The following is a 25,893-nucleotide window of genomic DNA, read 5'->3' as shown; positions in this document are numbered from 1 at the left end:
AATATGTTGCAGTCAACTGAAAAGAATAGAGGGAACTAGGGTGAAGAGAGGAGACTTTCAAGCCCCAGGACCCCAGAGGTGTCCAAGGTGGACAGCTGTCAGAACACGGCTCCATAGTCTTCAGTCTGGAAAGGTATCTTTGGGACTGAGGAAAGAAATGGACTTCAACGTTCAGAGCACTAGATAGGAAGCTGGCAGGTCTTGGGCAGAGCCTTTGAGATGTCTGATTGTGACCCCGGTGGAGAAGGCTGAAGCTTGGAGCCAGACAGAATGCTACTCACAATTCAGAGGAGGACCTGGACTGACCTAAGCCAGTGTGGCCCCAGGAACAGAGCATCAGTATCACCTGGGGACTTGTTTGAAATGCAAATTCTTGGGTTCCACCCCAAGAGTACCTAATCAGAAACCCTGAGGGTAGAGCTCAGCAACCTGTGTTTTTAGTACACCATTCAGGTGATTTTGATGCAGGCTACGACTCAGAAGACCCAAGGGATTGGAGGGGGATATATAATGGGGATTAATATCAGACTGAAGACAGACACTGAGTAGTAAGCAACACGATGGAGGCTATGATCTGGGAATCCCAATCTCCTTTCACCAATCTTCCAACATATTTGGAAATGGGAGACCCATCAAGACACAGACACAGACCGTATAAAGTGAGACCAACATTTCATCTTACACCATAAACTTGTGTGAGATCAGCAGGCACAGACGCTCACAAGGGGCTGGGATCATGGCATCCCTTGGTGATATCTTAGAGCAGGAAACATAGATGGGTTTCATGTCTACTCATCTCCTGTCATCACCCCATCAATTCCCTGTGTTCCATACGCTTTCACTAGCCCCCTCTGGGTGCACCGCATAGCCCACTCCCATAACCATGTCCTTTTCATCGCGTTCAAGATAAATACACAATGAAATTTTGTTCATTCACTGTTACTTCTCCTCCTTATCAAACTCACTAGTATGGCAACAGTATTATTTTCTACTTTATTTTATTGCTTGTGAACGACGATGTTTCAGCCCCATCATAAAATCATAACTGAGCTGATCTTGGAGTAACAATATTTTCATTTTCTGTAGAAAGATGCATTTCAACTTACAAACAATACATTTACAACTGAACTTTGGAACATGTTCATAGATGGAAGTTGGAATGATTGGCATGACCCCTCACAAACTGAAACCGAAAAAAAAATCTATACAAATGGTACTATCAAGGAGATGAAACAGGTTCTACCACAACACTCCAAATCTGCTCTCAAATGCTGGATCTAGCTTCTCTTTCCTTCCCTCCACTGAAAAAAGAGGGAAGAAAAAAAAGAAAGGAAGGAAGGGTGGGAGGGCATGATTTAGATTTGCATAGGTTCTTTTTTTTTTTTTTCTGATACATGGATAAGCTTTTATTTACCTACTAAAGGGAAAACCAATGTTCACTAATTTTCCAATAGTGAAGGTGTTTAATTTACTATCTACCTTTAAAGGCTTCAAATAAAATATAGCTAGGAGAATACTCAAAGAATGCAGATTATAAAACTCTCCAGATAATTAATGGTCATAATAATATCAGGACTGCAGTTAAAAAAAAGCAATTTTCCGTAGTTTACTTGGAAGTACAGATAAACAGTACCAAATCTATATAGTAAGTTGTAATAGGCAACTGTAAGCAAACAATATCGAACAGTATAACTTTTTAAAAAATTTTTATTTTAAGTAGGCTCCACACCCAACATGGGGCTTGAACTCATGACCCTGAGTTCAAGAGTCACATGCTCTACCAACTGAGCCAGCCAGGCATCCCTCAAACTGTATAACTTCTAAAAATTAACCTGAAGTTGTTATGAACTATATGAAAATCAATACTATTTTTCAAGTTCTCCCAAAAGCTCTACAAAATTAGTGATGTACCATTCCGTGTTATCTTTTATTTGTTGTCTGATCACATTTCCTCCAAATCCAATGGAGACATCAGCAGGAGGACAGGCTTCCATGTCTACGGCTCCATCTCCAATCATGACTATTTCTTCAAAACGAAATTTTTCCTTCACAAGTTTAAAACCTTTTCCTTTCCCGCCAGATTTGGCTGTTGGCTGCATGTCCTCAAAACCTGCAGAGTCACCATCAAAGCAGAAGTTCAGCCTACTGGCAAATGCGTTGTTTGATGGGATACTGAGCTCTGCAGCAGCATGCTCTACGATGCTCCTAAAGCCGCCAGATAAGAGGAAAACCTGAACATTTCGCTCTTGCAGGGGACTTATTAGCTCCCTTATGCCCAGGTCAGGTATGGAGGGTGCTCTGCTATGAGCACCCTGCTCCTTGGAGGGCTGGTTCAGAGCTAAGCACTCTGTGAGGGCAGCCGTGAAAGGCACTGCCCCACCCATGGCTCACCGTGTCATTTCTGCCAGAGCGTCCTCAACTCCACAGAATTTGGCTAGCTCACCAATTCCATCTTCTCCGATGACTGTGCTATTCACAGCAACACATACTGCATCAGCTGAACAGAAAAGTTTCCTCAACTCTGAATGGGAGACCATCCTTGGAAGAATTTTCCTCATTTCTCCAGTGCTGGATTCCTAGGAAGTGACACTCTTCTCTTCCTCTTCTTTCCTGAATAAAAATGCAGCATCAAGTTCTGACTACAAACTTCTTTATGAGAGATCTTGTGAGTTCTGCAAGAGCAGGAGCCTGCACGCGGCTGCTCCTTCCTGGGCCCCTGTCCCCTGCTCCTGGGCTTCTGCAGCCCCTTGGTGTGGAGCCTTCTGCAGCTGTAACCTCCGGATGGCAGGGGGCCAAGGGCTGGCTCCGAGGTTCAGTCCCAGAGTCTGGAGAGAGGTGACCTGTGCAGACCTGCAGAGCTTTTATCAAACAATCATATGAAATCTGCTGGTAAGTGCGGTGGCTTCTGGTAGGTTTTGCATCTGCTTTCCTAAACTCCAACTGCATAGATTCTTATCACTGGGCTGAATTACCCCCGATCTGCAAACCCATCTCTGAAGCCCTAAAGACCCAAGAATACAGCATCTGTGTAGTACTCAAAACATCAGTGGGACTCACTAAACTTATTCTCTGAAAAACTAATTAATCCTGCCTCTCGCAGCTAGACCTAGATGGTTTTATCCCGGAGAAAGAAATGCTAAGGGTAGGGAAGATTTTACATGGCTAGAGGATGCTAATGGAAAGGGTCCAGGATGAGTCCCTATAATTAGGAAGAACAGAAGGCTGATGGGGAAGCTAAGAAATGAACTCGCTTCTGCAATAAAAGGGCCAGGGAGTGCTGGGTAAGAAAATGTAACTGTGGAATCCAGGGTATCAAAATATCCCGAATAAGCAAATTCACTCCACAGCAAATACCTGCCCCCTGCACAGTAGGGCCATGGCGCCACATCTGTAGACCTCAGTGCCCATGGTGCCTGCTACCACCCTGTCTGTGTCTTGGCTAAGGGACAGTCTTTCTCCCTCTGCTCTGCCTCACTTAAATGTGTTCTATGAATCCATGGTTTTGGCTCTCAGTGTGTGGAGGATTCTATGAAGACTGTGTGGTCCAGCTACAGAAGTTCTACTAGGGGACATGCACTGTGGGCTTCTTGCCCCCAAATAATCCACCATGTTCTTTGCACACCTCCTGCTGAAACTCAAATTCCACCTTCACGTCATTTTTCTGATTGAGAAAACAAAACAAAACATTGTTTCCAGAAGGCCAGTGTTCACAGCTCACAGGGAGAGGAGCGCTCTGGAGACTGGTTCCTCTCTCTCTGTATAGATTAAATTATTATGACAGCCAGGGCTGTAGCAAAGGCAGGTACATTTGAACTGGGGAGTAGCTGGGATAAGAAAGAAGGGAAGAAAATCTGTGAGTCTGGCAGTCTGGTGGGAAAATGGGGAAGATTATGGCAGCGTCTATCCAGATAGAGGTCCTGGCAAGGGCTCTGACTCTGAAATCTCCCCATCTCCACCCCTATTCCTTTCCCTTCCTCTGGACTTGCCTTTCTCTTTCTGTCTCCAGATTTGCAACTCAAGAAAAGCAAATCTATTTCTCTTTAGATCTAATTTATCCCTCCATAAAATCACAGTGATGGGCTAAATTACAGTTGCTACCCTAGGACAAGTCATCAGCGTTAAAGATTCCCAGGTTGAGGAATGTTCCCTTAAAGTCCCAGTTAAACAAGTCCTAGGGTAAGGAGACAGAAACCCTTTTAGATGAGTCAGGGATGACCTGAAAAAGAAACAGGTTTTGAATGAGTCCCCTAACCCAGGTTTAGCAAAAATGACATGGGTTTCAACTCCTGCCACCACGAATAGTAAGTGTTCCCAACAGGTACCAAGAGCCACGTTAGGTTCATGCTGACTTCTTGGAAAAGGTTAAACACCAAATCTTATGAATCCAAACCCTATGTGATTTTGCCTCACTTAAAAAAAATTTCCAAATACTTGCACATACGTTGCCTCCCAACAACAACGTCATATATCCATCTATACACACCTAGAAGCGATATTAGAGTGACGGCTGTAACAGATTGACCCCAAAATACAGTGACTTAAAGGGAAAAAAACAGGTTTTTTTTTTTAATATTACAGAACTGGCAAAGGAGTTTTATTCCACATGATCATTCAACACAGTGGGGAAGGAGAAGGCTCAGAAAAAAACATAACTGAAGTCTTAAAAACCAGTTCAGGGAGTGGTACATTTCACTTCCACACATATTCTATCGCCTCACTCAACTGCAAAGTAGACTGGGACATGTAATCTAACTAGGCGGACATCTCCCCAGCTTTAAGAGGGAATAATTTTCATAGGTGGATAGACAGGTTGATTCAGGTTCAGGTTCAGATTTAGATTTAGTTTTGGTAGGTTCTCAACTTTAAAAAAAATGAGACTTAGGCTCATAAAAGATACAAAGCTTCCCTAAAGTTGTATACCTAGTACATGGACAATTGAAAGACTCCAGCCTAGATCTTCTGAGTTTAGGAGGGCTTCACATGCCATATAACACCATGGAAGGTTTTTGAGGAAGAAGTTATGCAATGCAATGTTATTTTAAGAAGATTATTTGTCAGCATTGTGAAGGGTGAATTGTAGAAAGAAGAAATGAAGACATGCAACTATAGAAAGAATCCAAGCCAAACTCAACAACGGCCGAATCTAAAACAGTGGCGATTAAAAGAAGATGAAAGATTATTAGAGCAGAGGTTCAGAATTCAGGTCCCCTGGAAAGGCCTCCATAGCGTCAAACTCATGAGTCACTTCACTGGCATTTTACTGAAGCTTCTCGAGGTTCTCCTCCCACTTCTCTGGCCCCTCCTTCTCAGTCTCCTTTGCTGCTCCTCCACTGATACCCATCCCTAAATATCAGCTGACTCCAGGGTTTGTTCTCAACCCTCTTCTCTGCTCACCTTACTCTCCCCACTCCCTGCCCCCGTCCCCAAAGCTGTCTCATCTAGTTCCTTAGCTTTAAATTGCATCTTATCAGTTATCTCTTACACAGTAAATCTACATCACACACCACCCAAAACACAGTGACATTAAACAATCAACATTCACTGAGCTCACAACTGCAGATTGGCCTGGTGGTCCTGCCATCTTTGACTGCACTTACATACTGTCTGGGTGTCCCCTGGCTATAGACCAGTATCAGATGGCCTCCACTGGGATGACCAGGCCCCTCAAGTCTAACATACATGTCTTTCATCTTCCAACTGGCTAGTCTAGGATTGTTCCCATGATCATAAAAGAGGGCATGAGTAAGCCAAGCCAAGTGCCTTCAAAGCCGTGGCTTCCATCATGTTTGTTAACATCCCATTGGCCATTAATGAGAGGGCAGGGCAAAGGACACTGATAGGGAGAGATGAAGAATTGGAGCCATTTTGGAGTCCTCCACAGATATATGCAAAGCCTCCCCAATTTATTTATCTGAGTCCTGATCTCTTCTGAGCTCTAGACATGTATGTTAAATGGCCTAATGGACAGTGCAATTGAGTATCTCTAGGCATTTCAGACAGCATATTTAAAATTGAACTTTTCTATCTGACTCTCAGTAATACCTCCATCTTCTTCCCTGTATCTCTTTCTCTTATAAGGACACTAGTTATTAGATAGGCCCTACCCCAATCCAGAATGACCTCATTTAACTTGATTACATTTGCAGACCCTATTTCCAAGTAAGATCATATTCACAAGTACTAGGGGTTAGGACTTGACTATCTTTTTTGGAGGATCCATCCAATCCATAACTGCCATGCTGTTCTCAACAGAACATACTGGGTGATAAAAACATGGACTTTGGAGTCCAGATTACCCTGATTTGAACACCAGGTCTGTTCTTATTGGCTATGTGATCCTAGGCAAGCCACATAAACTCTCTGAGCTTCAGTTTCCCTATCTGTAAAATGTGGATGGGTATAGCATTTATATCATAGAGATAATCTGAGAATTAAACAAGTACTCCCTCCAATGAGTACAGTGCCCAGAACATAGTAACACATGTGTGTTTATTAGATAAAATAAGTTCTTTACCTGTTCATTTTCAGGTCTCAGCTTAAATGTACTTTCTCAGACAGGTATCTCCTAATTTCTCCTCTCTTCAAACATAATTCATAATTTTTTATTCACATGTGTGGGGGTCTTTTGCTCTTTGATGTGTGTTTTTTCCCATTAGACTCTAAGTTCTGTGAGGGCAGACTGTGTCTATTTCATTCACCACTCTATTCCTAACACCAACAAAATGTTTTGCATACGATGAATGTTAGATAAATATTTGTTGAATGAGTAATTATGAAGGGTTCAAGCTACCAATTTAATTACTATGAATTTACAGGTGCTGGATTCTCTCCCTCCATCTCTCCCCCTCTGCCCTTCTCTAGGAAGCTTGGGAAAAGAATCAGTGTTAAATTCATAACATCCAGATTAGGCTTGGTCTCTTTCTGTCTGTAGCTTCACAGAAGAATGGAGATGTCTTACCCAATGGTTTTCTAGGAAAATCTACCCCCTAAAAGAGAGAAGAGAAAGAAGAGCAACATGGAGCCAAGTGGCAGGAGAGCAAAAGGATAAGTGTATCAGTAACAATCACAGTGTATGGAGTCACCAGGTGGCAATTCAATTCAAAAACACCGATCTCAACTAGATATGAATTCATATGCATTAGCAGGAATTTGTTCTGTTTATAATAACCATGGGAAAGAGGGGATTTGGGGGAGGAACACAAGCATAGCTTGTTCCAAAGAAACTGCTGGCTCTTCTTCATTGTACAGAGAAGTCCGGCTCTGCCAACAAGTAGGTAGATGAGACCCAGGTTATGCCATTTCTATCTATGGAAACAAAGAAACAAATAAAAAACCCGGACACCTCATCCTCCAGGTAACAAAGGGAGCCTGAAAACTAGACCTCATTACTTGGTCTCCAGATTGGGGTGCTCCCTTTGCATCCTGGATCCTAATGTACCTTCCGCCATATCTGTTGCCAATACAAATCTAAAGACTAGTATTTTTGATGTTGTGTAATAGGTATTTTAGATATATTAGCTCATTTAATCTCCCTACAACCCTATTATGTGGGTAGCATTATCCAAGGTGACAGTGAATAGGCGGTAGAGCCAGGATATAATTATGACCTGATTATTCTAAGGTTCATAGTCACTTCGCCAGAAGGGCCTGACTTGCAATCTGACAACTTTGAGGTCATTAGTAAAACCTAGTCCAGCAGTTTCTTAAATCGTGGTCCGCTGACCGCTCCATCAAAATCACTGGTGGTCTTTGTTAAAAATTCAGATTCCCTGGCTCTAAGACGGAAGGAATCAAGCAGAGGGGTGGGTGTCAGGAATTCGTACTTTTGAAAAGCACCTCCGAGTGATTCTCTTGCAGGGCATTACGGACGCAGATGATTTTTATGCATGAGGACCACACGCATGGGCTTCGGGTATTATCGAAAGATTACTGGGGCGCCTGGTTTGCTCAGTCGTTAAGCGTCTGCCTTCGGCTCAGGTCATGATCCCAGGGTCCTGGGATCGAGCCCCACATTGGGCTCCCTGCTCAGCGGGGAGCCTGCTTCTCCCTCTCCCGCTCTGCCTGCTTGTGTTCCCTCTCTCGCTGTGTCTCTCTCTGTCAAATAAATAAATAAAAATTAAAAAAAAAAAAAAGATTACAACATACCGCCCTGGCGGACTTCAGCCCACCTCAGCATCCTCTAAACGAATCTGGTCCCAGAGCCACCTCAGTCTCCAGCCTCAGGGAACTGAGCACGCGCAGTACTGTAGCTCCCAAACGCTGGGCGGGGCTTCCTAAGGCCGCGCCCCCTCGGTATCCGCCGGTGTCGGGGGCGGGGCTCTCCTTAAGTAACCTAATTCCGGCGTCTCCCCGCAGCTGTCCAGAGCCCCGCCCCCGAGCCCGGGACCAATCAAATGCCATGTTGCTGAAGCTCGGGGCCAATGCACAGGGCCGTCCTTTATTCCTCTCTGCAGTTTGAAACTGTCAGGTTGCTGCCAAGGTAGCCGCGGTACCGCTGTTGTTTCGCCGGCGGGGAGGCAGGCATCCGGGTTTGTGGAGAGGCGCGACGGTGGGTAGCGGCGCCGCCGCGGGCCCCACGTCCCCGGCGGAGGCAGTGGAGTGGGGTTGCAAGTGCCGCGGCTCGGGTTTCCGCTCCCGGGACTCGTACACCACGGAGCCGGGGGCGTCTTCCCCGAGACCTGGGCTGTGTGCTCTTCTGCGGGCCGACAGGGTGCGGAAGTTTTCCCTCCAAGGCGTCCGGGAAGAGAGGGCGGGAGTGAGGGGTACTTGAAGTATAGCGATTACTGTCGCCATAGGTTCCGGTTTTATTATTTCATTTAAAACGTAAGGGGAAAAGTAACCCTGGCTAACGCTTTAGGTTTGATTCAAACAAGGGTAGGCAAGAAGGTGATCGAAGAGCCCTTCTAGCCCTTTGGTTACTCACAACTGCTGTCCTCCTCTGCTTCTAGCCCCTTACGTGGGGCGGGGCTGGCGCATCCCCTCTCCTGCAGCTAAGATGGGTGAAGAGCGCAGGGACGTCACCCTGCTGCCAGCTTGCACGTTAATTCACTCTTCCTCTGTCTCTTGGGGTTACACTTGAATTCCCGGACCCCTCTCTCCTTATCAGCCAGATATTTACCAAGACGTAATTTGATTTCTTTGGCAATCGAGAAGTACCCACAACGTCTTATCTCGTGGTTTCTGGTACCTTGGGTTAGAGAATATTGGAAATTTAGCCAACTGATTAACATCTGCCGCCCATTAAAGCAAGCTTCATTTTTTTTCTCCTTTCTTTCTGAACCTAGAAACAGTAAGAAAATGCTACGGTTGTAGAGTTTCAAAGAAACTGTCGTTCCTTGCTGGCATTAAAGCAGGGCAGATGGAAACTTATGGCATAGTTTCCAAAAATACAGTAGTTGTTTTATGGCTGCAGTATCTATTCAGAGACTCTTTTTGAAGTCAGACCCAACTTTTCAGCTTATTTGTTTTTTGTGTAATCAGCACCAGCCCACCTCCATTCCTACTATCTACTGGGTATGCAAATACATCCTAAAAGAAGTGAATGAAAATAGAAATGAACCAGGTTACGGATTTGATGTCCGTGAAGCAGCCCTTCCTTGCTGGGCATGTGTGTGCTTATTTTATCCTCCCTAATTGGCTTAACTAAAGACAGTCATGCTGCGATTTAGTTTACTTATCACTTGTGTACACAGTAATACTCATTGAATAAAGCTAAGTTTCCATGAACAAGTCTCAACCTATGTTTCCATTCTAATATTGTACATTTCCCTGTGTCTGCCCTTTCTACTTCAGTTTCCTTATCTCATTTATTTTTCAGGCCGCTGTGATTGAGACCTGTTTCACCTTCCACTGAAATTGGTTAGGTAAATGTCTGCAACTTCCTTCCTGCCATGTTCAGGAGACCCCAATTTTCATCTTTCTTTGGCATCTGACTTTAAGCACTCCCTTCCCCAAGTTTTTATGATGCTTTTCTTTCTGATAATTCTACCATTCTGACCTCCTTTTCTGTCTTTGCTGGCTCTTCACTTCTCCTTTAAATGTTAAGTGTTTCTAGTTTTTAATCTCTTCTCACTACAGTAGTAGACCTTTAACTTTATTAGGGTTATAGTCCCCTCTGAACACATATTAGAAGCTAAGGATCCCCTTACTAGAAAAACACACATGTGCATTTATACTAAAAATATTGCATATAATTTGTATGGACCTCAGAGTAAGAACTCTTTCTCACACTCCTTTTCATGTGTGATCTTATCCTCTCCCATTTTCAGTATTTCCCATTATGCTGATGATTCCTCAAACTTTATCTCTAGCCTGTACCTCCAGGACAGAGCTCCCTCATTGCTTAACTCCAGAAAGCACCATTCATATTGTAGCCATTGTGAAGGGCGGTATCTGTGACTTCACTTCAGTGCCTCACAGGGGCCTCACACCCAGCTCATCTGACACTGAGCCCATTGTCCTTCCCCCCCCCCCAACCTGCTTACCTTCCTCCATGTCTTGCCTTGGAGAGTGGCACTATTATCCGTCTGATTACCAAGCCGGAAATCTGGAAGCCGTCAACATTACAATACAAGCCTTATCATGTCATCCCTTGTTTAAAACATTTCAATAACATCTCTAGAGTAGAGACAACATGTTTTTGACCTGACATTATCCTGATCTTCCATGTTCTGGCTGCCCCTTAGCTTGCCTATTCCATCCTTAGCCAAGCCTTGCTCTGCACCCTTTGCTTCAGCCTTACAATCTACTTTTGTTCCTGGCATACATTCCCGTGCCTCTGGGTCTTTGCTTCTGCTGCTCTAATGCCTGGCATATCCTTAACATCTTTTATCTGTCTGTCAGGTCTCAGAACCGGGTAGGTTCATCTCCTCAGTGAAAACCTACTCTGGCTCCATTCCCGCTTCTTCACCCTCATGATCCCACCCCATGAGAAATAGCTACTCCTTCCTGCTGTGTACCTCTGTTGTTTTAGGGTCTACTAGCTTTTATTTTGTTAGTCATTTATATTCTATATATGTCTGGCTTTCTGTACAGATTATAAAGTCCATGAGGACAGGGCTTCTTCATCTTAAATTTCTCACCATTGTCTTCCATGTAACTGGTGTTCAAATAGTTTGAATAGTTACTACTTGTCCTTTATGGTTTTTTTAAAAGATTTTTTATTTATTTGAGAGAGAGAGAAAGAGAACAGAAACAAGCAGGGGGAGAGGGAGGGAGAGAGGGAGAGAGAATCCCAAGGAGACTCCACGCTGAGTACCCAGTCCCAGGACCTCAAGATCATGACCTAAGACAAAACCAAGAGTTAGACGCTCAACGACTGAGCCTCCCAGGTGCCCCACTACTCGTCCTTTAAATAATTTATTTACGTGTTACTAAAAGTGCTTGTTTTATTTTTTTGGTTAAGACTTTCAACAATTTTTCTATGGCATATAAGAATCTATTGTTCTGTATAGTCTTGCTTTCCTTAAAATAATATTCCTGATAAGTTTCTCGAGCAAAGAATTTGCACAAATTGTTCATTCTCTCTTGGTTCAGTATCTTACAGGAAAACATACAGCACACAGGTTGCCACACATTGCTCAAGAACATTGATCATGGGGCGCCTGGGTGGCTCAGTTGGTTAAGCATCTGCCTTAGGCTCAGGTCGTGATCCTGGAGTCCCTGGATCAAGCCCTGCATCCAGCTCCCTGCTCGGTGGGGAGTCTGCTTCTTGCTTCTCCCTCTCCCTCTGCTCCTCCCCCCCCGCCCTCGTGCTCTCTCTCTTGCTCACTGTCCCTCTCAAATAAATAAATAAAATCTTAAAAAAAAAAAAGAATATTGATCACAATCGATTATTCTCAACAGACCCCATTGTGGATGTGTCTGACAAGCTCCCATTTCTCTTTAACCTTTCATATATTTGTGTTATCTCCTTGACTACATTTATAGTTTATGCAGAATGTCATCAGATGAAGAGAAAGGCTCGCTTCCTGTTATACAGAATGACTCTGACCGGGCCAGTTCTGTGTCTTCAGATCTTCAGGTAGGAAGACATGTCTAAATTTGTTGTGGCTTATTTAGTTTAAACAAGGGACAATATGAGGGAAAACTAGGAATACATTTTTCACTTATTCATGTAAATTTACATTTATAATTATGTTTTGTATATAGTGTATATCAAATTATACTAATACCAAATGTCGAGAATTATTTCACAGACTTTGGGACATACCTTACATTGTTTGAACCTTTCAGAAAATAATCATGAACTCTTCACTCTTCATGCAAAAGCTTCAAACAGCACAATGAGAGAAGCTGGAAATCTCAAGAAATTTCTTTTTTTCTTGAGGTTTTTTCATTGTAGCTATCTCCTGAATGCTGCATTCACTTTAATGCAAATTAGTACAATATCAAACCACCTGGGGACTTAGATTCCCTCGTGTTCTACTCGAGGTTCTAATCCCTGTTGCTACAACGTTCAGCGCATTCTGCTGCATAGGACCTGGACGGTGACAGATAAATGGTGTGGTTTTTACATCAACTGTTTTAAATTTCTTTTTATTTCTAAATGTTTTATTATCAGAAATACGGATTCAGATTTCTAGAATAGATTTTAAAAGAGAGAGTCTGATATGGTATATCTTGAGTTTTATAGTTCTGTCACTTACGAGGGGAAAAGCTGGACATTATGTTTTTGCCTAAATAAGAGTAAGTTGTTATTGACCCTGTATAATATGAGAAGAGTTTTAGGAAGATATTTTATGAAACATATATGTTCCTTTAATTGAAATTACAGATTTAGAAATTGGGAAGCTATTGGAAAAATACCTGTGACTATTTACTAGGATAAAAGTAGTCTGGAATTGTGGCGTAGATGTTTCATCCTTGGTTTCCCTTTGGATGTACTTCTACTAGTGCTGTCTTTTAAGTACAGTGCTTTCCTGCAGTTTTTATCTCTGACTTTTCCAAACTTCCTTCAGGAGAGAACTGATTAACTCATCAATACTTGTGATCGATTTTTAATAAATGTATTTTGGTCTTCATCCCTGTTTTTTGCACACAGTTTCAAAAACCTTTGAAATTTCCTAAATAATGAGAGTGATAAATGTGTTTGTTATGCTAACGATTTGCCTTTTGGACCCCACCTAAGGATAGAGGCTGGTTGCTGAGGAGCCAACCACATGTTCAGAGGGTTGGAACTTTTAGTCCTCCCAACCCTGAGCTCCAAGAAGGGGAGAGGGGCTGGAGATTGAGTTCGGCCACCAATGGCCAATGATGTAATCAATTGTGCATGTGTAATGAAGCCTCCATAAAAACCCAATGGAAGAGGGTTCAGAGAGCTTCCAGCTTTGGTGAATGTATAGAGATGCTGGGTGACTGGCTTTCTAGGAGAAGGCATGGAGGCGCTGTCCCTCTTCCCCATACCTTGTCCTGTGTCTCTTCCATGTGGCTGTTCTGAGTTATATCCTTCTATTATAAACTGGTAATCTAGTAAGTAAAATGTTTCTCTGAGTTCTGTGGGCTGCTCTAGCAAATTAAACCTGGGGAGGGGGATCTTTGGAACCTCCAGTCTGTGTAGCTGGTTGATCATAAGCTTAGGTAATGACTTGGACTTGCTACTGGTGTCTGAGGTTTGGGTTGGGGGAGGTGAAGTCTTATGGGACTGAGCCCTTACTCTGTGGAATCTGATGCTATCTGCAGTGGATAGTGTCAGAATTGAGTTGAATTGTAGGACACTCACCTAGTGACTGAGAATAGCTTGTTGCTGGTGGGAAAAAAACCCCCACACATTGTCGTTGTTGGGTTTAGAACCCTTTAAAAAATGTAAACACCTTGTAAGTTCTCAAGTTGTCAATTTGTCAGGAGACAAAGCTTTACATCAAAAGAATAAATCTCCGGGGCGCCTGGGTGGCTCAGTTGGTTAAGCGACTGCCTTCGGCTCAGGTCATGAACCTGGAGTCCCGGGATCAAGTCCCGCATCGGGCTCCCTGCTCAGCAGGGAGTCTGCTTCTCCCTCTGACCCTCCTCCCTCTCATGCTCTCTCTATCTCATTCTCTCTCTCAAATAAATAAATAAAATCTTTAAAAAAAAACAAAAAAAACAAAAGAATAAATCTCCAGAGTAGAATTTGAGAGAAATATGCCAAAAATAATTTTGTGTTACTGGTTACCGGCTTAGAATGTCAACCGAACTGAGATTCTGTTTATTAGTAACCCTCAGCTACCCTCAGCCACAACTCCATTAGTTTTCAGTGACAGTTAAAAACCTGCCTATATTTCCATCACTGGAAACATTTCAAAACATAAATACCAAAAATGATGTTAAATATAACATAAAATAACTATATGCTTTTACATATATAGTAAATATGTAAAACTAAACATTTAATCCTAAAGCCCCTTATAAATCAATATTCCTTCTAAGGGAGTTTTCTTCACTGTCTCAGTTATGTGAATGATTCATAAAACTATCGTTGATAAATGCTGAGGGATGGGCAGCATCCATGGTACTTACTGACTGATAACTTCCTCTAAGCACAACTCCACACTGTCAGCTGGTTGCCCTGACCTTACGTGGTGTGTATGGGTTCAGCTATAGTTCAGGGTCACACCAGTCCCAACTGTTGTTGGTCGGGAGCAAAATTACAAGTTTTGGTTGTTCCTTTAGGATTCTTGTTTACCTTAACACAGGTTATCTTTGACAAGTAAGAAAGACAATATTATTTATTTTGATCCTTAAATAAAAAATAGCGCATTTGGCCCATATCTACACATATGAAACTAAAATAGTTGTTTAAATACCTGATATTTTAATCTTACCTAAGATAAGTTAACATACATACATAGAATACTGTTAATATATACCTACTTACTTCTCCCTTAAGTCATAGTGATTGTTGTGGAAGCTTTGAAATATATGTTTGGTTTTTTTCTTTCTTTTTTTTTTTTTTTTCTTTTCTGATCCAGAACAGAGGACAGTTTAGGGAAGCTACAAGTTAAAGCCACTGACTTTTACTTCCCCTCCCTTTATAGGCAGGAAGTTGTAATAAACTAACTCTGACTGAGCAAAGCTGATTTGGCTAAATCTAGTTATAATCACCACCAACTAAAAAGTTAATTGACCTCAAAATACAAATACAGGATAGCCACTGTATTAGTTTGCTTGGGCTGTCATAACAAAACACCATAGATTGGGTGGCATAAACAATAGAAATTTATTTTCTCGTAGTTCTGAATGCTGGATGTACCAAAGCAAGGTCCGTTTCTGGTGAGCTCTTTCTTCTTGGCCTACAGACAGCTGCCTTCTCGCTGAGTCCTCAGCATGGCCTTTCCTCCGTGCACGTGCATGGGCCGAGAGAGAACTCTTGTCCTCTTTTCCTAGGACACTAATCCTGACATATCAGCACCCCACCCTTATGCCCTTATGTAACCTTAATTATTTTAGAGGCCCCATCTCCAAATACAGCTGCTTTGGGGATTCAGATTTCAGTATATGAATTTAGGGAGGACACAGACATTCAGTGTCTAACAGCCACATTTTTCTATGTTCTTAGCCAAAATCAAGTTTATTTTGGCTGTTTGGGAAGTATAATAGGGTGTTATTTTGGCCACTTTAACAGGAACCCAATAAGAGTTGCTTAAGTGAATTGCTTCAAAGCCTGAGCTGATATATAGCCTCTTGTAAGTCAGAGCTGATAGAGAGTCTTGAGTTCATCTGAGGACCCAGCTTCTTTCTCGTGTTGCTCCGCCATGCCCGGGGGTGTTGACCAGGTTTGCATCATCGGGTGCTAGCTCACCACCACCTCTAACCCATGGGAAGAGCTGAGTCGTAAGCAAGCAGCTTCCTTTCCAAGGACATGACCTGAAGTTGTACATTTCATTTCCACCCAGATCCCATAGACCAGGTCTCTTGACCATACCTGCTGAAAGGGAGGTTGAGAAATGTTGCTGCGTGGCCAGTAACAATCTGCCTAGGTCAAACCCTGAGGTTTTAGTAACTTAAAGGAATAAAGGGAAAACGGATGTTGCTGGACTGTTAGCCTTCTCTGTGGCCGGGAGTTACTAAACTTGAAATTTTATATATTTTGTTAGGACTGACTCAGTTTTATAGAAACCAGTAGATTATCTTGTGTATGGCTTCAATTTATCAAACTATTTGGGTATTTCCTTTTATTGTAAGAACTGGGAAACTGATGTGATTCAGGAAATATATTTTTAAAATTTAGATTATTTAAATCTAAAGAATTGTAGGGACGCCTGGGTGGCTCAGTCGGTTAAGTGTCTGCCTTTAGCTCAGGTCGTGATTCCAGGATCCTGGGATCGAGTCCCACGTCGGGCTCCCTGCTCAGTGGGAAGCCTGCTTCTCCCTCTGCCTACCACTCCCCCTGCTTGTGTTCCCTCTCTCACTCTCAAATAAATAAATAAAATCTCAAAAAAAAAAAAAAAAAGAGCCTCCTGCCTCGATGATAAGGATCATGTGAAATACTGGCTTTTATTTTCTGTCAGGAAATGTAAGTTTAAAACTCAGACATGTGTTTATTATTATAAAGGGGACGTCTCTGACAAAGGAGTTGACCATAGCAATATGAAGGTGATTCTTTTTAAAGATTTATTTATTTATTTTAGAAAGGGTGGGAGGGAGGGGCAGAGGGAGAGGGAGAGAGAATCTCAAGCAAACGCTGCGCTGAGGGGGGACCCACGCAGAGCTTGATCTCATTACCCTGAGATCATGACCTGAGCTGAAACCAAGACTTGGATGCTTAACCGGCTGAGCCACCCAGGCACCCCAAATTCTGATGATTGAGTTTTCTTTCTAATGATTCTCCCTTTGGAGTATCTGTTTCTCTTCTGCCATTAGCCATGACATGTAAAGAGCTGTGTTTGCTATGACTAACATTTACTGTATATAAGTAATCTATGTTAAATATGCAGATCAAGGCTGAAACTGAAACCAAGTCACTTCTTTGCATTTAATTACCCTAAAGACTAGCAGTTTTCAAACATCTACCAGCATAAAACCTCTTTTCAAACAATTTTACTTCAAATTCCAATAGGAAAAGGCTAAAGCAGAAATATAATTTTATAAATTTATGTTATAAATGCAAATTTGTGACATTTCTCACAAAGTCAGCAAAAACAGTGAAGCTGCCTTTATAAATGCACATTTGATGTTGGTGGATAAAGAAGCCCAGCATAGTTTGATTAACCTAAGTGACCTTTTTGCTTCTATATTTTATTTGGGCTACGTGATATCAAGAAAATTCTAATTCTTAATATAAGTAGTTGAAAATGGAAGCTTTTTTGTTTTGTTTTGTTTTGAGTATAGTTGACACACAGTGTTATGTTAGTTTCAGGTGTACAACATAGTGATTCAGTTTCTCTATGCATTATGAAAAATTGGTAACTTTTTAAATCAACTGATCCAAAGCATAAAAAAGGATTGATAGAAAATGTCTGATTCAGTGTTGAATCACCAACAAAATCTGTCACTTCTTCAAACTTTAATAAATATAAAAATCACAGAAGAAGCACCCAGAAGACTCAAATTTGGAATAAGGGCTAAAACTCTTTGTGTTATGATAAGCATGTAACACGGTCCGAAGTCGTTTGCTACCGCACAGCTCATCGCTCTCATAAGGAGGGACTGGCGCCCTCAGATGTGCTTGAGCTTGAGTGGTTTGAAATTGATGTGGCCACATGGGTTACAGTGTGTGTTTACCTGTACAGGTTACATGAGCAGAAATGTGTACAGGTGTGACTCCAAAACAAAAGGCTTGTGCAGAGCTACAACCATTCTAATCCATGACATGTTTACAAGACTTTGACATGTACATCGATGGCAGAAGCAGCTTTATTCCAACCAACACAAAAATTTAAGAATTTATACTTTAGGGCCTGTTAAAATTTAGCATATATGGTGTATCTTTTAGCTTATGCTCCTTTTATTACTGTTCGTAAAAGAGCTAAATAGCTTTAAAAATGAAATTTGAAGAAAACATTGTGGATCCCCTGAAACACCTTCTTGGAAACTAGTTTGAAATGCATTGATATTGACTACTGACGTGGTATACAAGGTAGTTCCCACTATAGAACTCGGAGTGCAGTAATGTCTGTCCCTTTGGGAAACACCAGGACACTTATTTCAGTTAACTGTGATATAACCATGGCTGGAAACTTGGGTGTGGTGGGTAGTTCAATATTCTTACTCAGAAAACCAAAGGGAAAAAGGAAGGACTGCTAATTTTCAAATAACTATACCAACCATATCATCATGGTTTTATTAAAGATAATTCTAGACAGAATTCACTTAATTCACCTCAGCAGATATTGACTATGACCCTTCAAAGAGGTAGTTTTAAACATTGGTTATCTTCACACTGAAGATGAATCCAAATAATAAAACAGTTATGACTAATGAGATGATAGTTCTCTATCTGAACTAAACTTCTTATGGAGAAAAATTAACACAAAATAATCCTTTAGAATAATAACATTTAACATTCTTGAAAACCTTCCCCCCAATTTTTTTAATGCAAAGATATTGTCTGGGTCCGTGCGTGAGACTCTTAAAAATGACTCCTTTTAGTAGAAATATTTGTTACATCATGACCAATCCCTTGTTAACAGAGACTAAATTCCACTATATTTTTTAGTTCACAGATACCATTTTTTTATTTGGCTAAAGAAATAGCGAAGTATCTATGTTAGGAAATTCCAATTTTTTTTAAACCTGAGGAATATTCTTGTAAGGTCTATACTTTATAACCTTTATGTTTTATCACTCCTTTCTCATGTGCCATGAAGGTGTCAGCAGGTAGAGTGGAATAGGTTTGCATTCATGTTCTCTTTTTATCTTCAGTATTTGTTCTCTTCCAATATTTCCCTTATACTCTTTCCATGCTATGAAAAGAGACTCAGGGTTGTTGCTGAGTGGGTTGTTGGATTGTGGCTGTCATTAAGCAGAGTCAAAACTCCTTTTCATCCCTAGACTGTCCTGATGTGAAGTCTTTGGAAGCAATATCTTTTTTTTTTTTTTTTAAGATTTTTACATTTATTTGTTAGAGGGGGAGCACAAGCAGGGGGGTAGGGAGTGGGAGAAGGAGAAGCAGACTCCCTGCTGAGCAGAGAGCCCGATGCAGGGCTCCATTCCAGGACCCCAGGATCATGACCTGAGCCAAAGGCAGACGCTTAACCAACTGAGCCACCCAGGCGTCCCTGGGAGCAACATCTTCAAACTAAGTTTCAGAAAAGCAGAGAAGTGGCTAACCGTGTCTCTGCCCACCTGCAAGTAGCTGCCAATTGAGGGAGCGCTCTTCTGCCTTGGAGCTGTTGATTGGCTTCAGACAAGTTCTCTAGGTAACCTTTGTGTCACCATTGCAAAATTGACATGCTGAAGGAATCGTACTAAGGTACTATCACTGGAAGAAATCTGGATAGGTTTGTTGGATTTGTTTTGTTTTAAGAAAGTACACATTCCTTATGACATGGGAATACTATTTTGAGAACTGAAGTAGAGAACATCTTTAACTGGGCCTTTATTGTTCTTTGCCTGAATGTCCATTGTGACTGTGTTATAATACATTCTTTGTTATTGGCTCCTCACAGGAAGAGTATGAAGAACTGCTTCGTTATGCTATCGTGACTCCAAACATTGAGTCAGGTGCTTCACAGCCATATCATTCTAGGGGAGAGGTGGGACCAGATGTGAGGGTTCCTACTCTAATTGATGATATTCTTCATAATCAAGGTTATGTATATTTTTAAAGATATCTCTTAATTTAAGATGTTACTGAGCTCATGAGTGCTGTTGACTTAGGATGGCAAAAATGCTTCTCCAGTGATTCTTCTCAGTCAGTCCTGTGTATCACTATCATCTGGGGGAAATTTTTCCATTTTATTATGTTACTCTTGGCTCTTAATGTGACAGCTGGATTTTTATATGAACTTTGATTATTACTTTTATGAAAAACAATAAAGTTAAAGCAGCACGGTAGCCGTTGTGTGTCTCTCAGTGGAGTATACTCAATCTCTACTTGTTCCAGTCAGTGATATACCAGGCTTATCTTGGAAACTAAGTCCATAGAAGTGGCTAACCACTTAAAGATGGTCCATAGGCAGCCCTCAGAACCTTTTAAGTGTATGAACCATTGCTAGTAGGACTTTGTTGGCAGCATTTCTGTGAGTACGGAAGACTGGATTATCACCACAAAGGTGAGCCCATTTTGTACTATGTCAGAGACAGAACTGACAGCTAATATATACCGGGAGGTATACTGATAGATGAATGGAAGGTGGAAAAAGGAGGATGAAGCTCCTTTCACCTATCCATTATTTATTCAGTAAAGTACAAGATCTCAGACAGCTCACTCTAAGTAAATATTCCTTAAAAGGGCACGGAAGGCCCTCCTACGATGGCCCTGGCAATGGCAGTTATCAACAAAAGGCATAACTCCAATGATCTCTCCTTGAAGGCACGTGACACAGCCTATTCGGAGTCAGCCGGCTCCTGGGTTTCTGGGCGGTTACAGCCCTGGTATTCGGTTCCTCTCCCTCTGTAGACATGAAGTTTTCATTGCTCTTCAGTCTTCAGCCTACTGCACTGGATCATCAAATCGGGCCAGAACCTAACACTGAAACATGCTAACACTGAATATTTTCTGCCCAAATTTTAATTGATTTCAAAAGATAGGACCCTGGGATTTATTCATTCTACATCAGTGATCTTGACCATGTTTTGATTACACTAGGTACCTCAGCCTATAGTTCCTACTGAGCAAACCCAAAGTGCTGCATACTGTCTTATAAAATGTGTAAATAGGCAATCCATGTGTTTGCCCTCTGTGCCTCTACCCTTTGGGTGGTCACCAAAACCTTGTTTCCTTTTCCCCTGGCTGCAGAACTCCCGTACCATTGTTCCCAGTGACACAGCAGGGAGTCCTTCCCTTGCCCTGACTCTCCAGCCTTTCAAGGTCATCACTTGGGGTTCAAGACCCCCGTTCTTTTCTAGCATGCAAGATAGGATTTATTCATTACTACTCTGCCTTTTCCACAAAGGGTTTGAGATCTAAGCATACAACATGCAGTGAATTTAGATATCCCGATTCACACGTAGACTTGGTTAGAATTTATAAATTTATCATCCCATTTTCTCCATTGCTGTTGCTTGGTATAAGCAGGGTATATGGAAACTGACAAAGTATACATAAGCCTCCAACACGGCCATCCTTGTGAAGTTTTCCCCCATTTTCTTTTCACCACGTATTGACCGATGGTTCCTAAGTTGGAAGTGAGGCAGTCCCTGTTCTGGGGGAAGCGGTGTCACGTTAGTTTGATAGTAGCTAGTGAAAAGCAGCAGGCCCCTGGAAATATCTGGTGTTGTAAGATAGCATAGCTTCTTCTAAATTCTGACGTCATTCATGCACTTAGTCTCTTAGTGCGAATTGAATGCTATAGTAGGCTGAATTCTCTCTCATCTATATTTGGTGGGTAAAGTTGAGTTTACTAATGATACAGTAAGACATTTTCTAGTCTCAGATTTTTTCTTTTTTCTTATTCTTTGTCTTAGTGTTCCTCTTTCCCCAGCATGTTGTATTTTGCTTGTTCTAAAATCTTAGATACTGCTACCTTCTTAAATTAGGTATGTGCAATTAGGCATTTGATATAAGAGTCGTTTGGTTTAATAAAACAATTTTTTTTTAATTTTCTTTTCAGCAGGAAATAGCCCTGTAGTAAGAGAAACAAAGATGGAAGTTGGAAAAGGATGTGATTTAAATATTTCAAGTCATTCAAAGACAGATGGTATGACTTTTCCTTAGCTTCTTTTTATTCATATACAACATTGTGTGCTTTGGTGAATATTATTTGTGTACTAAGAGGAATAATTTCAGCATGTTATTTATTGGCAGGATTTTTAAATGTTGCTGTTGCTAATTTATTAACTAATAACTTTAAAATAATTTCATAAAATTCCAAAATAGTACAGTTAAGACAGGTTAATCTATTCCAGTGTGTGGCATCCTTTCTTAAAACTGCTAGGTTAGAGGGCAAATACTTTAAAAGAATTATTGGGATGTCAGAGAGTTTGGCCAGTTTAAATGTTTTCATGAACCAGTGCATTATTTCCCAACATTCAGGCATTTGTGTATGATTTTTGTCCTACTTTCATACCACTTGTTCTCTCATTTTGTGTTTTTCTTCAGATATATCGACTTTTCACTTAAATTCATTAAAAGGAAAATTTGTGTCATTGCTGATTATCACATAAAACTAATATGCCCTTTTTATAAATAGAACACATGGTAAAAATAGATGGAAGTGAAACAAAATTAGTAAGTTTTGATTGGATACCACTGGTGGTGTTAGGTTCAGCCTGAAGTCTGCTTTTTGTCTGTTGAAAGGCGAGAGGAGCAAGCGTTACAGAGGTTATAAAAGCATACTAGCACCGGATTGAAGCTTTTTCTTTGACACAGAATGTTTAAAATAATTAAAATAAAACACTTTCCTTGCCCTGTGACTCAATGTTATATAATGTTCAGGCCATTTAAGCCACCACATAAAAATGCCTCTATCCTTTAGTTTCCTCACTTGTCAATAAAAGGCTTGGGCAGTGTAATCCCTGGGGGATGTTTCAAGTTCTTCATTTATGTGATTCTTTTTTTAAAAGATGAATAAATGTTTAAAAATAAAAAATAAAAAGCAGAGCCTCTCGCTTTTCCCATGAGTGCAGATCTTACTAGTGAAATCCAGTAAAAGAGAACATTCATGTACTTTGTCACTCTGCTTTATTCTTTGGGTTTATTCTTCAGAATATGTAGGTAATATCTCATAGTTGACTAGCCTAAACCATTTGTTGATAAATTTTTATGTAAAAATATATATTAGGGAATGATTTTCCCTTTCGCAAAGAATTCTTGATGTACTTTTAAGTAACAAGTTCTACAGTAGCTTTATCTTTGACTCATCTCATTCACTAAGGAAGACAGGGAGGCCTTTTAATCTTGATTATTAGGACCCTCATAACAAAAGCAAGATCTGTGAGAAATGGTAATTCCAACCTGCACGTGTAATAAAATAGTAACCTTTTCTAGGTTGTGCTTTTTAAGGTAGATGCCAGTTCTTCTGGCTCTGGCTTTCACACCTACCTCCATCCCCCACCCTCCCACCATGTATGTGGGCAGAGGGTGGGAATTTTATGTATATATGGATATACATATATAGATATGTATATTTTCACCTATATGTTGAAGGCCAACAGTGTGCCTTAAAACTGATTATCTGATATAACTAAACTACTAGTCTCTTTCTACTTAGAGAGTTGAATTTTAGTGGTGTTAAAACCCATACCAGTGTTTGACATAAGGTAATAATACATGACCTGTATACAACCACTGGGACCTTGGTTAGTTGCTTAACCCTTTCTGAACCTGTTCGCTTATCAGTAAAGTGGAGATAATAATGCCTGTCTCTTCGGGCAGCATGTATTAGGAGAGCTCATCTTTACAACACTTATTACACGAACATAGTAAGCACTTAGTAACTGTTGATATGATGATGTGGATGATAATACCTTCAGCTCAGGCTGGACCTGGATATATGAAGCATCCTTGATTGGGATAGAGGTCATTTTGGGGGAGGGAGGGTAGGAGGCATCCCATGCTTTTCAGTCCCAAATCAGTGACAGTACTGAAATTACAGTATTAATTTCAGCCTAAGTGCAGTTTAAGAGTAAGCACACGGAGGGGCACCTGGGTGGCTCAGTCGGTTAAGCGGCTGCCTTTGGCTCAGGTCATGATCCCGGGGTCCTGGGATCGAGCCCCGCATCAGGCTCTCTGCTCTGTGGGGAGCCTGCTTCTCCCTCTGCCTCTGCCTCTCTCTCTCTCTCTCTCTGTCTCTCATGAATAAATAAATAAAATCTTAAAAAAAAAAAAAAAGTAAGCACACTGAAAGGTCATTTCTCCGCATTTTGTTCCGCCTCCGTGGGTAACTGACATCTCACCCTCCATTAGAACTCCTTACATTTGGGTTATATCCATCCTCCAACCTGACCACCACACCTTTCCCTCCTCTTCAGGGTCATCGCCAGTGTCGTCACCGAGGAAGCCCTCACACCCAGTCATGGATTTCTTCAGTTCTAACCTCTTAGGTGACTCTTCCTCACCAGCATCTATTTCTAGTCATGCAGATGTCCATGAAGTCGTTGTGAGCGATTTTCTTGTTTCGGATGAAAACCTTCAGAAGATGGAAAACGTACTGGATCTTTGGAGTTCAGGGCTTAAGGTATTACACTTGTTCAATTACAGTCGTTTAATATGTAGGGTAACAGTTCTACTCTTGATCCCACTCTTTACTGTTTTCTTTGAATCAAAAGATTTTGTGAAAAGAATCTTTAGTTTCCTGAGAAGATCAGTCCAGTGTTTTAAATCTGTACTTCTCAATCTTTAATGTCCATACGAATCATCTGGGGATCTTGTTAAGCTGCAGCTTGTCGTTCAGTTGGTTTTGACCTGGGCCCGAGATTATGCAATTCTAAAAGCTCCCAGGGGATTCTGTTAGTTCAGGACCTGTACTTTGAATAGCATACTTTTTAATAGTTGCTGGAACAGCTCTGCGTGTTCCACTGCATTTCTCAGATATTTTTAAAAGACTCAGCGTATGTGTGACAGAGAAACGTAGTGAACCCTTACCATTATCATAGCTGTGACTAATGGAAATGTCTCCTTTTATATGAAACACAAGATCCAATTTTAGCAACATATATTCATTTTATAGCTGCTTTTAGCAACCACAGTGTGTAACTGCTAAGACTATAAAAACTGATTATTTTAGTGATATTATTGGCCTCTAAATAAAGTATTACAGAAATGGATTTTTTTTTTTGCGCTATTTAACATATAATGGAGAAAATGACAGTTTTTCTGAAACATAGTTTGAGAAAACTGATTTCACATTCACAGTGAAATTACGGTCATGAGAGTTCTACGGCATTTGTATTTCTCTGTTATTTGGAACCATAAGTTCTAGAAATAATCTTTTAGTATAGTTGTTAGCATTTTTCCCCCCTTGGAACAGGTGTCATACTGCTAATCATGGTGCAAGTCCAGTGGAGGAGCTACTGCCAGTCATTTAATTTGTTCTATGTTCAGTTAATCATATTGTTACCCAGTTTCCTTGATAACATGATTATTTGGTACTGTTACTTATGCCAGTCAGTAGGGTGAAAAGGGATCAGACTTAGCAATTTGTTGTAAGATGTCCTTTGTGATAAATGATTTGGGGGAAGAAAGCATTAGCCCCATGGTTTCCACTATCCGCCTCTATCTAAATAACTTCCCATTCCTATGGCTGAGCCTAGGCCACACCCCTGCATTTCTGCTTTCCCCGATCCATCTTGATATGGACATCAAAGTCCTTGAATAAACAAAGTATCTGTTTACTAGTCAAGGAGACCTGAAAATTTTTTTTAAACAACAAGGTTTCATACAAAATAAAATAGGGGGAAAAAATTCATTTCCCTAGTATGGTGAATGTGAACTGAGAAGAGCCGTGACTGTTGAACTTGGAAACGTTTTCATTAGTGGTTTTTATAAATAGCTCTTATGTTGATTGCTTGTTCTGATTATTTTTAATGTTTCTTAATTTCAGTGTAATTTTAAGAAGCAGTGTTAAAACTGCTTAATTGCTGGTGTATTTATTTTTCAGACAAACATCATATCTGAACTAAGCAAATGGAGACTTAATTTTATTGACTGGCACCGAATGGAAATGAAAAAAGAGAAAGAAAAACATGCAGCACACTTAAAACAACTGTGCAACCAGATCAACAGCTTAAAGGAGCTGCAAAAAGCCTATGAAGTTTCCATCGGGAGAAAAGATGAGGTCTTCACTTTTAAATTTCTTTTTAAGTAAGATGCAGTAA

At 41.0% G+C, this 25,893-nt stretch overlaps 1 protein-coding gene and 1 pseudogene across 6 annotated transcripts in view; one reads left to right on the top strand and one right to left on the bottom strand.

Moving 5' to 3' along the window:
• Nucleotides 1-1,370: 1,370 nt before the first annotated feature.
• LOC123852726 (phosphoserine phosphatase-like) lies at nucleotides 1,371-8,241 on the bottom strand (annotated as a pseudogene).
• Nucleotides 8,242-8,401: 160 nt separating this feature from the next.
• POC5 (POC5 centriolar protein) overlaps nucleotides 8,402-25,893 on the top strand; it is a 40,966-nt gene continuing 23,474 nt past the window's right edge. Inside the window, exons 1-7 of one of the 6 annotated variants that reach the window (XM_045896646.3) lie at nucleotides 8,402-8,548; nucleotides 9,818-9,863; nucleotides 11,938-12,022; nucleotides 19,584-19,725; nucleotides 21,690-21,776; nucleotides 24,049-24,254; nucleotides 25,677-25,853. In XM_045896646.3, coding sequence (XP_045752602.1) covers nucleotides 11,939-12,022; nucleotides 19,584-19,725; nucleotides 21,690-21,776; nucleotides 24,049-24,254; nucleotides 25,677-25,853 — 696 coding nt within the window. In that variant the 5' untranslated portion in view covers nucleotides 8,402-8,548; nucleotides 9,818-9,863; nucleotide 11,938. The other 5 variants (XM_045896655.3, XM_045896629.3, XM_064596254.1 and 2 more) reach the window with 5 other exon arrangements.

The sequence above is a fragment of the Mirounga angustirostris genome, unplaced genomic scaffold (assembly GCF_029215605.1).
Source record: "Mirounga angustirostris isolate CCGP_5_RB_7025 unplaced genomic scaffold, mMirAng1.0.hap1 SCAF_7, whole genome shotgun sequence".
In the NCBI taxonomy this organism is placed as follows: Eukaryota; Metazoa; Chordata; class Mammalia; order Carnivora; family Phocidae; genus Mirounga; species Mirounga angustirostris.
This window is presented reverse-complemented; position numbering and strand designations above follow the sequence as displayed.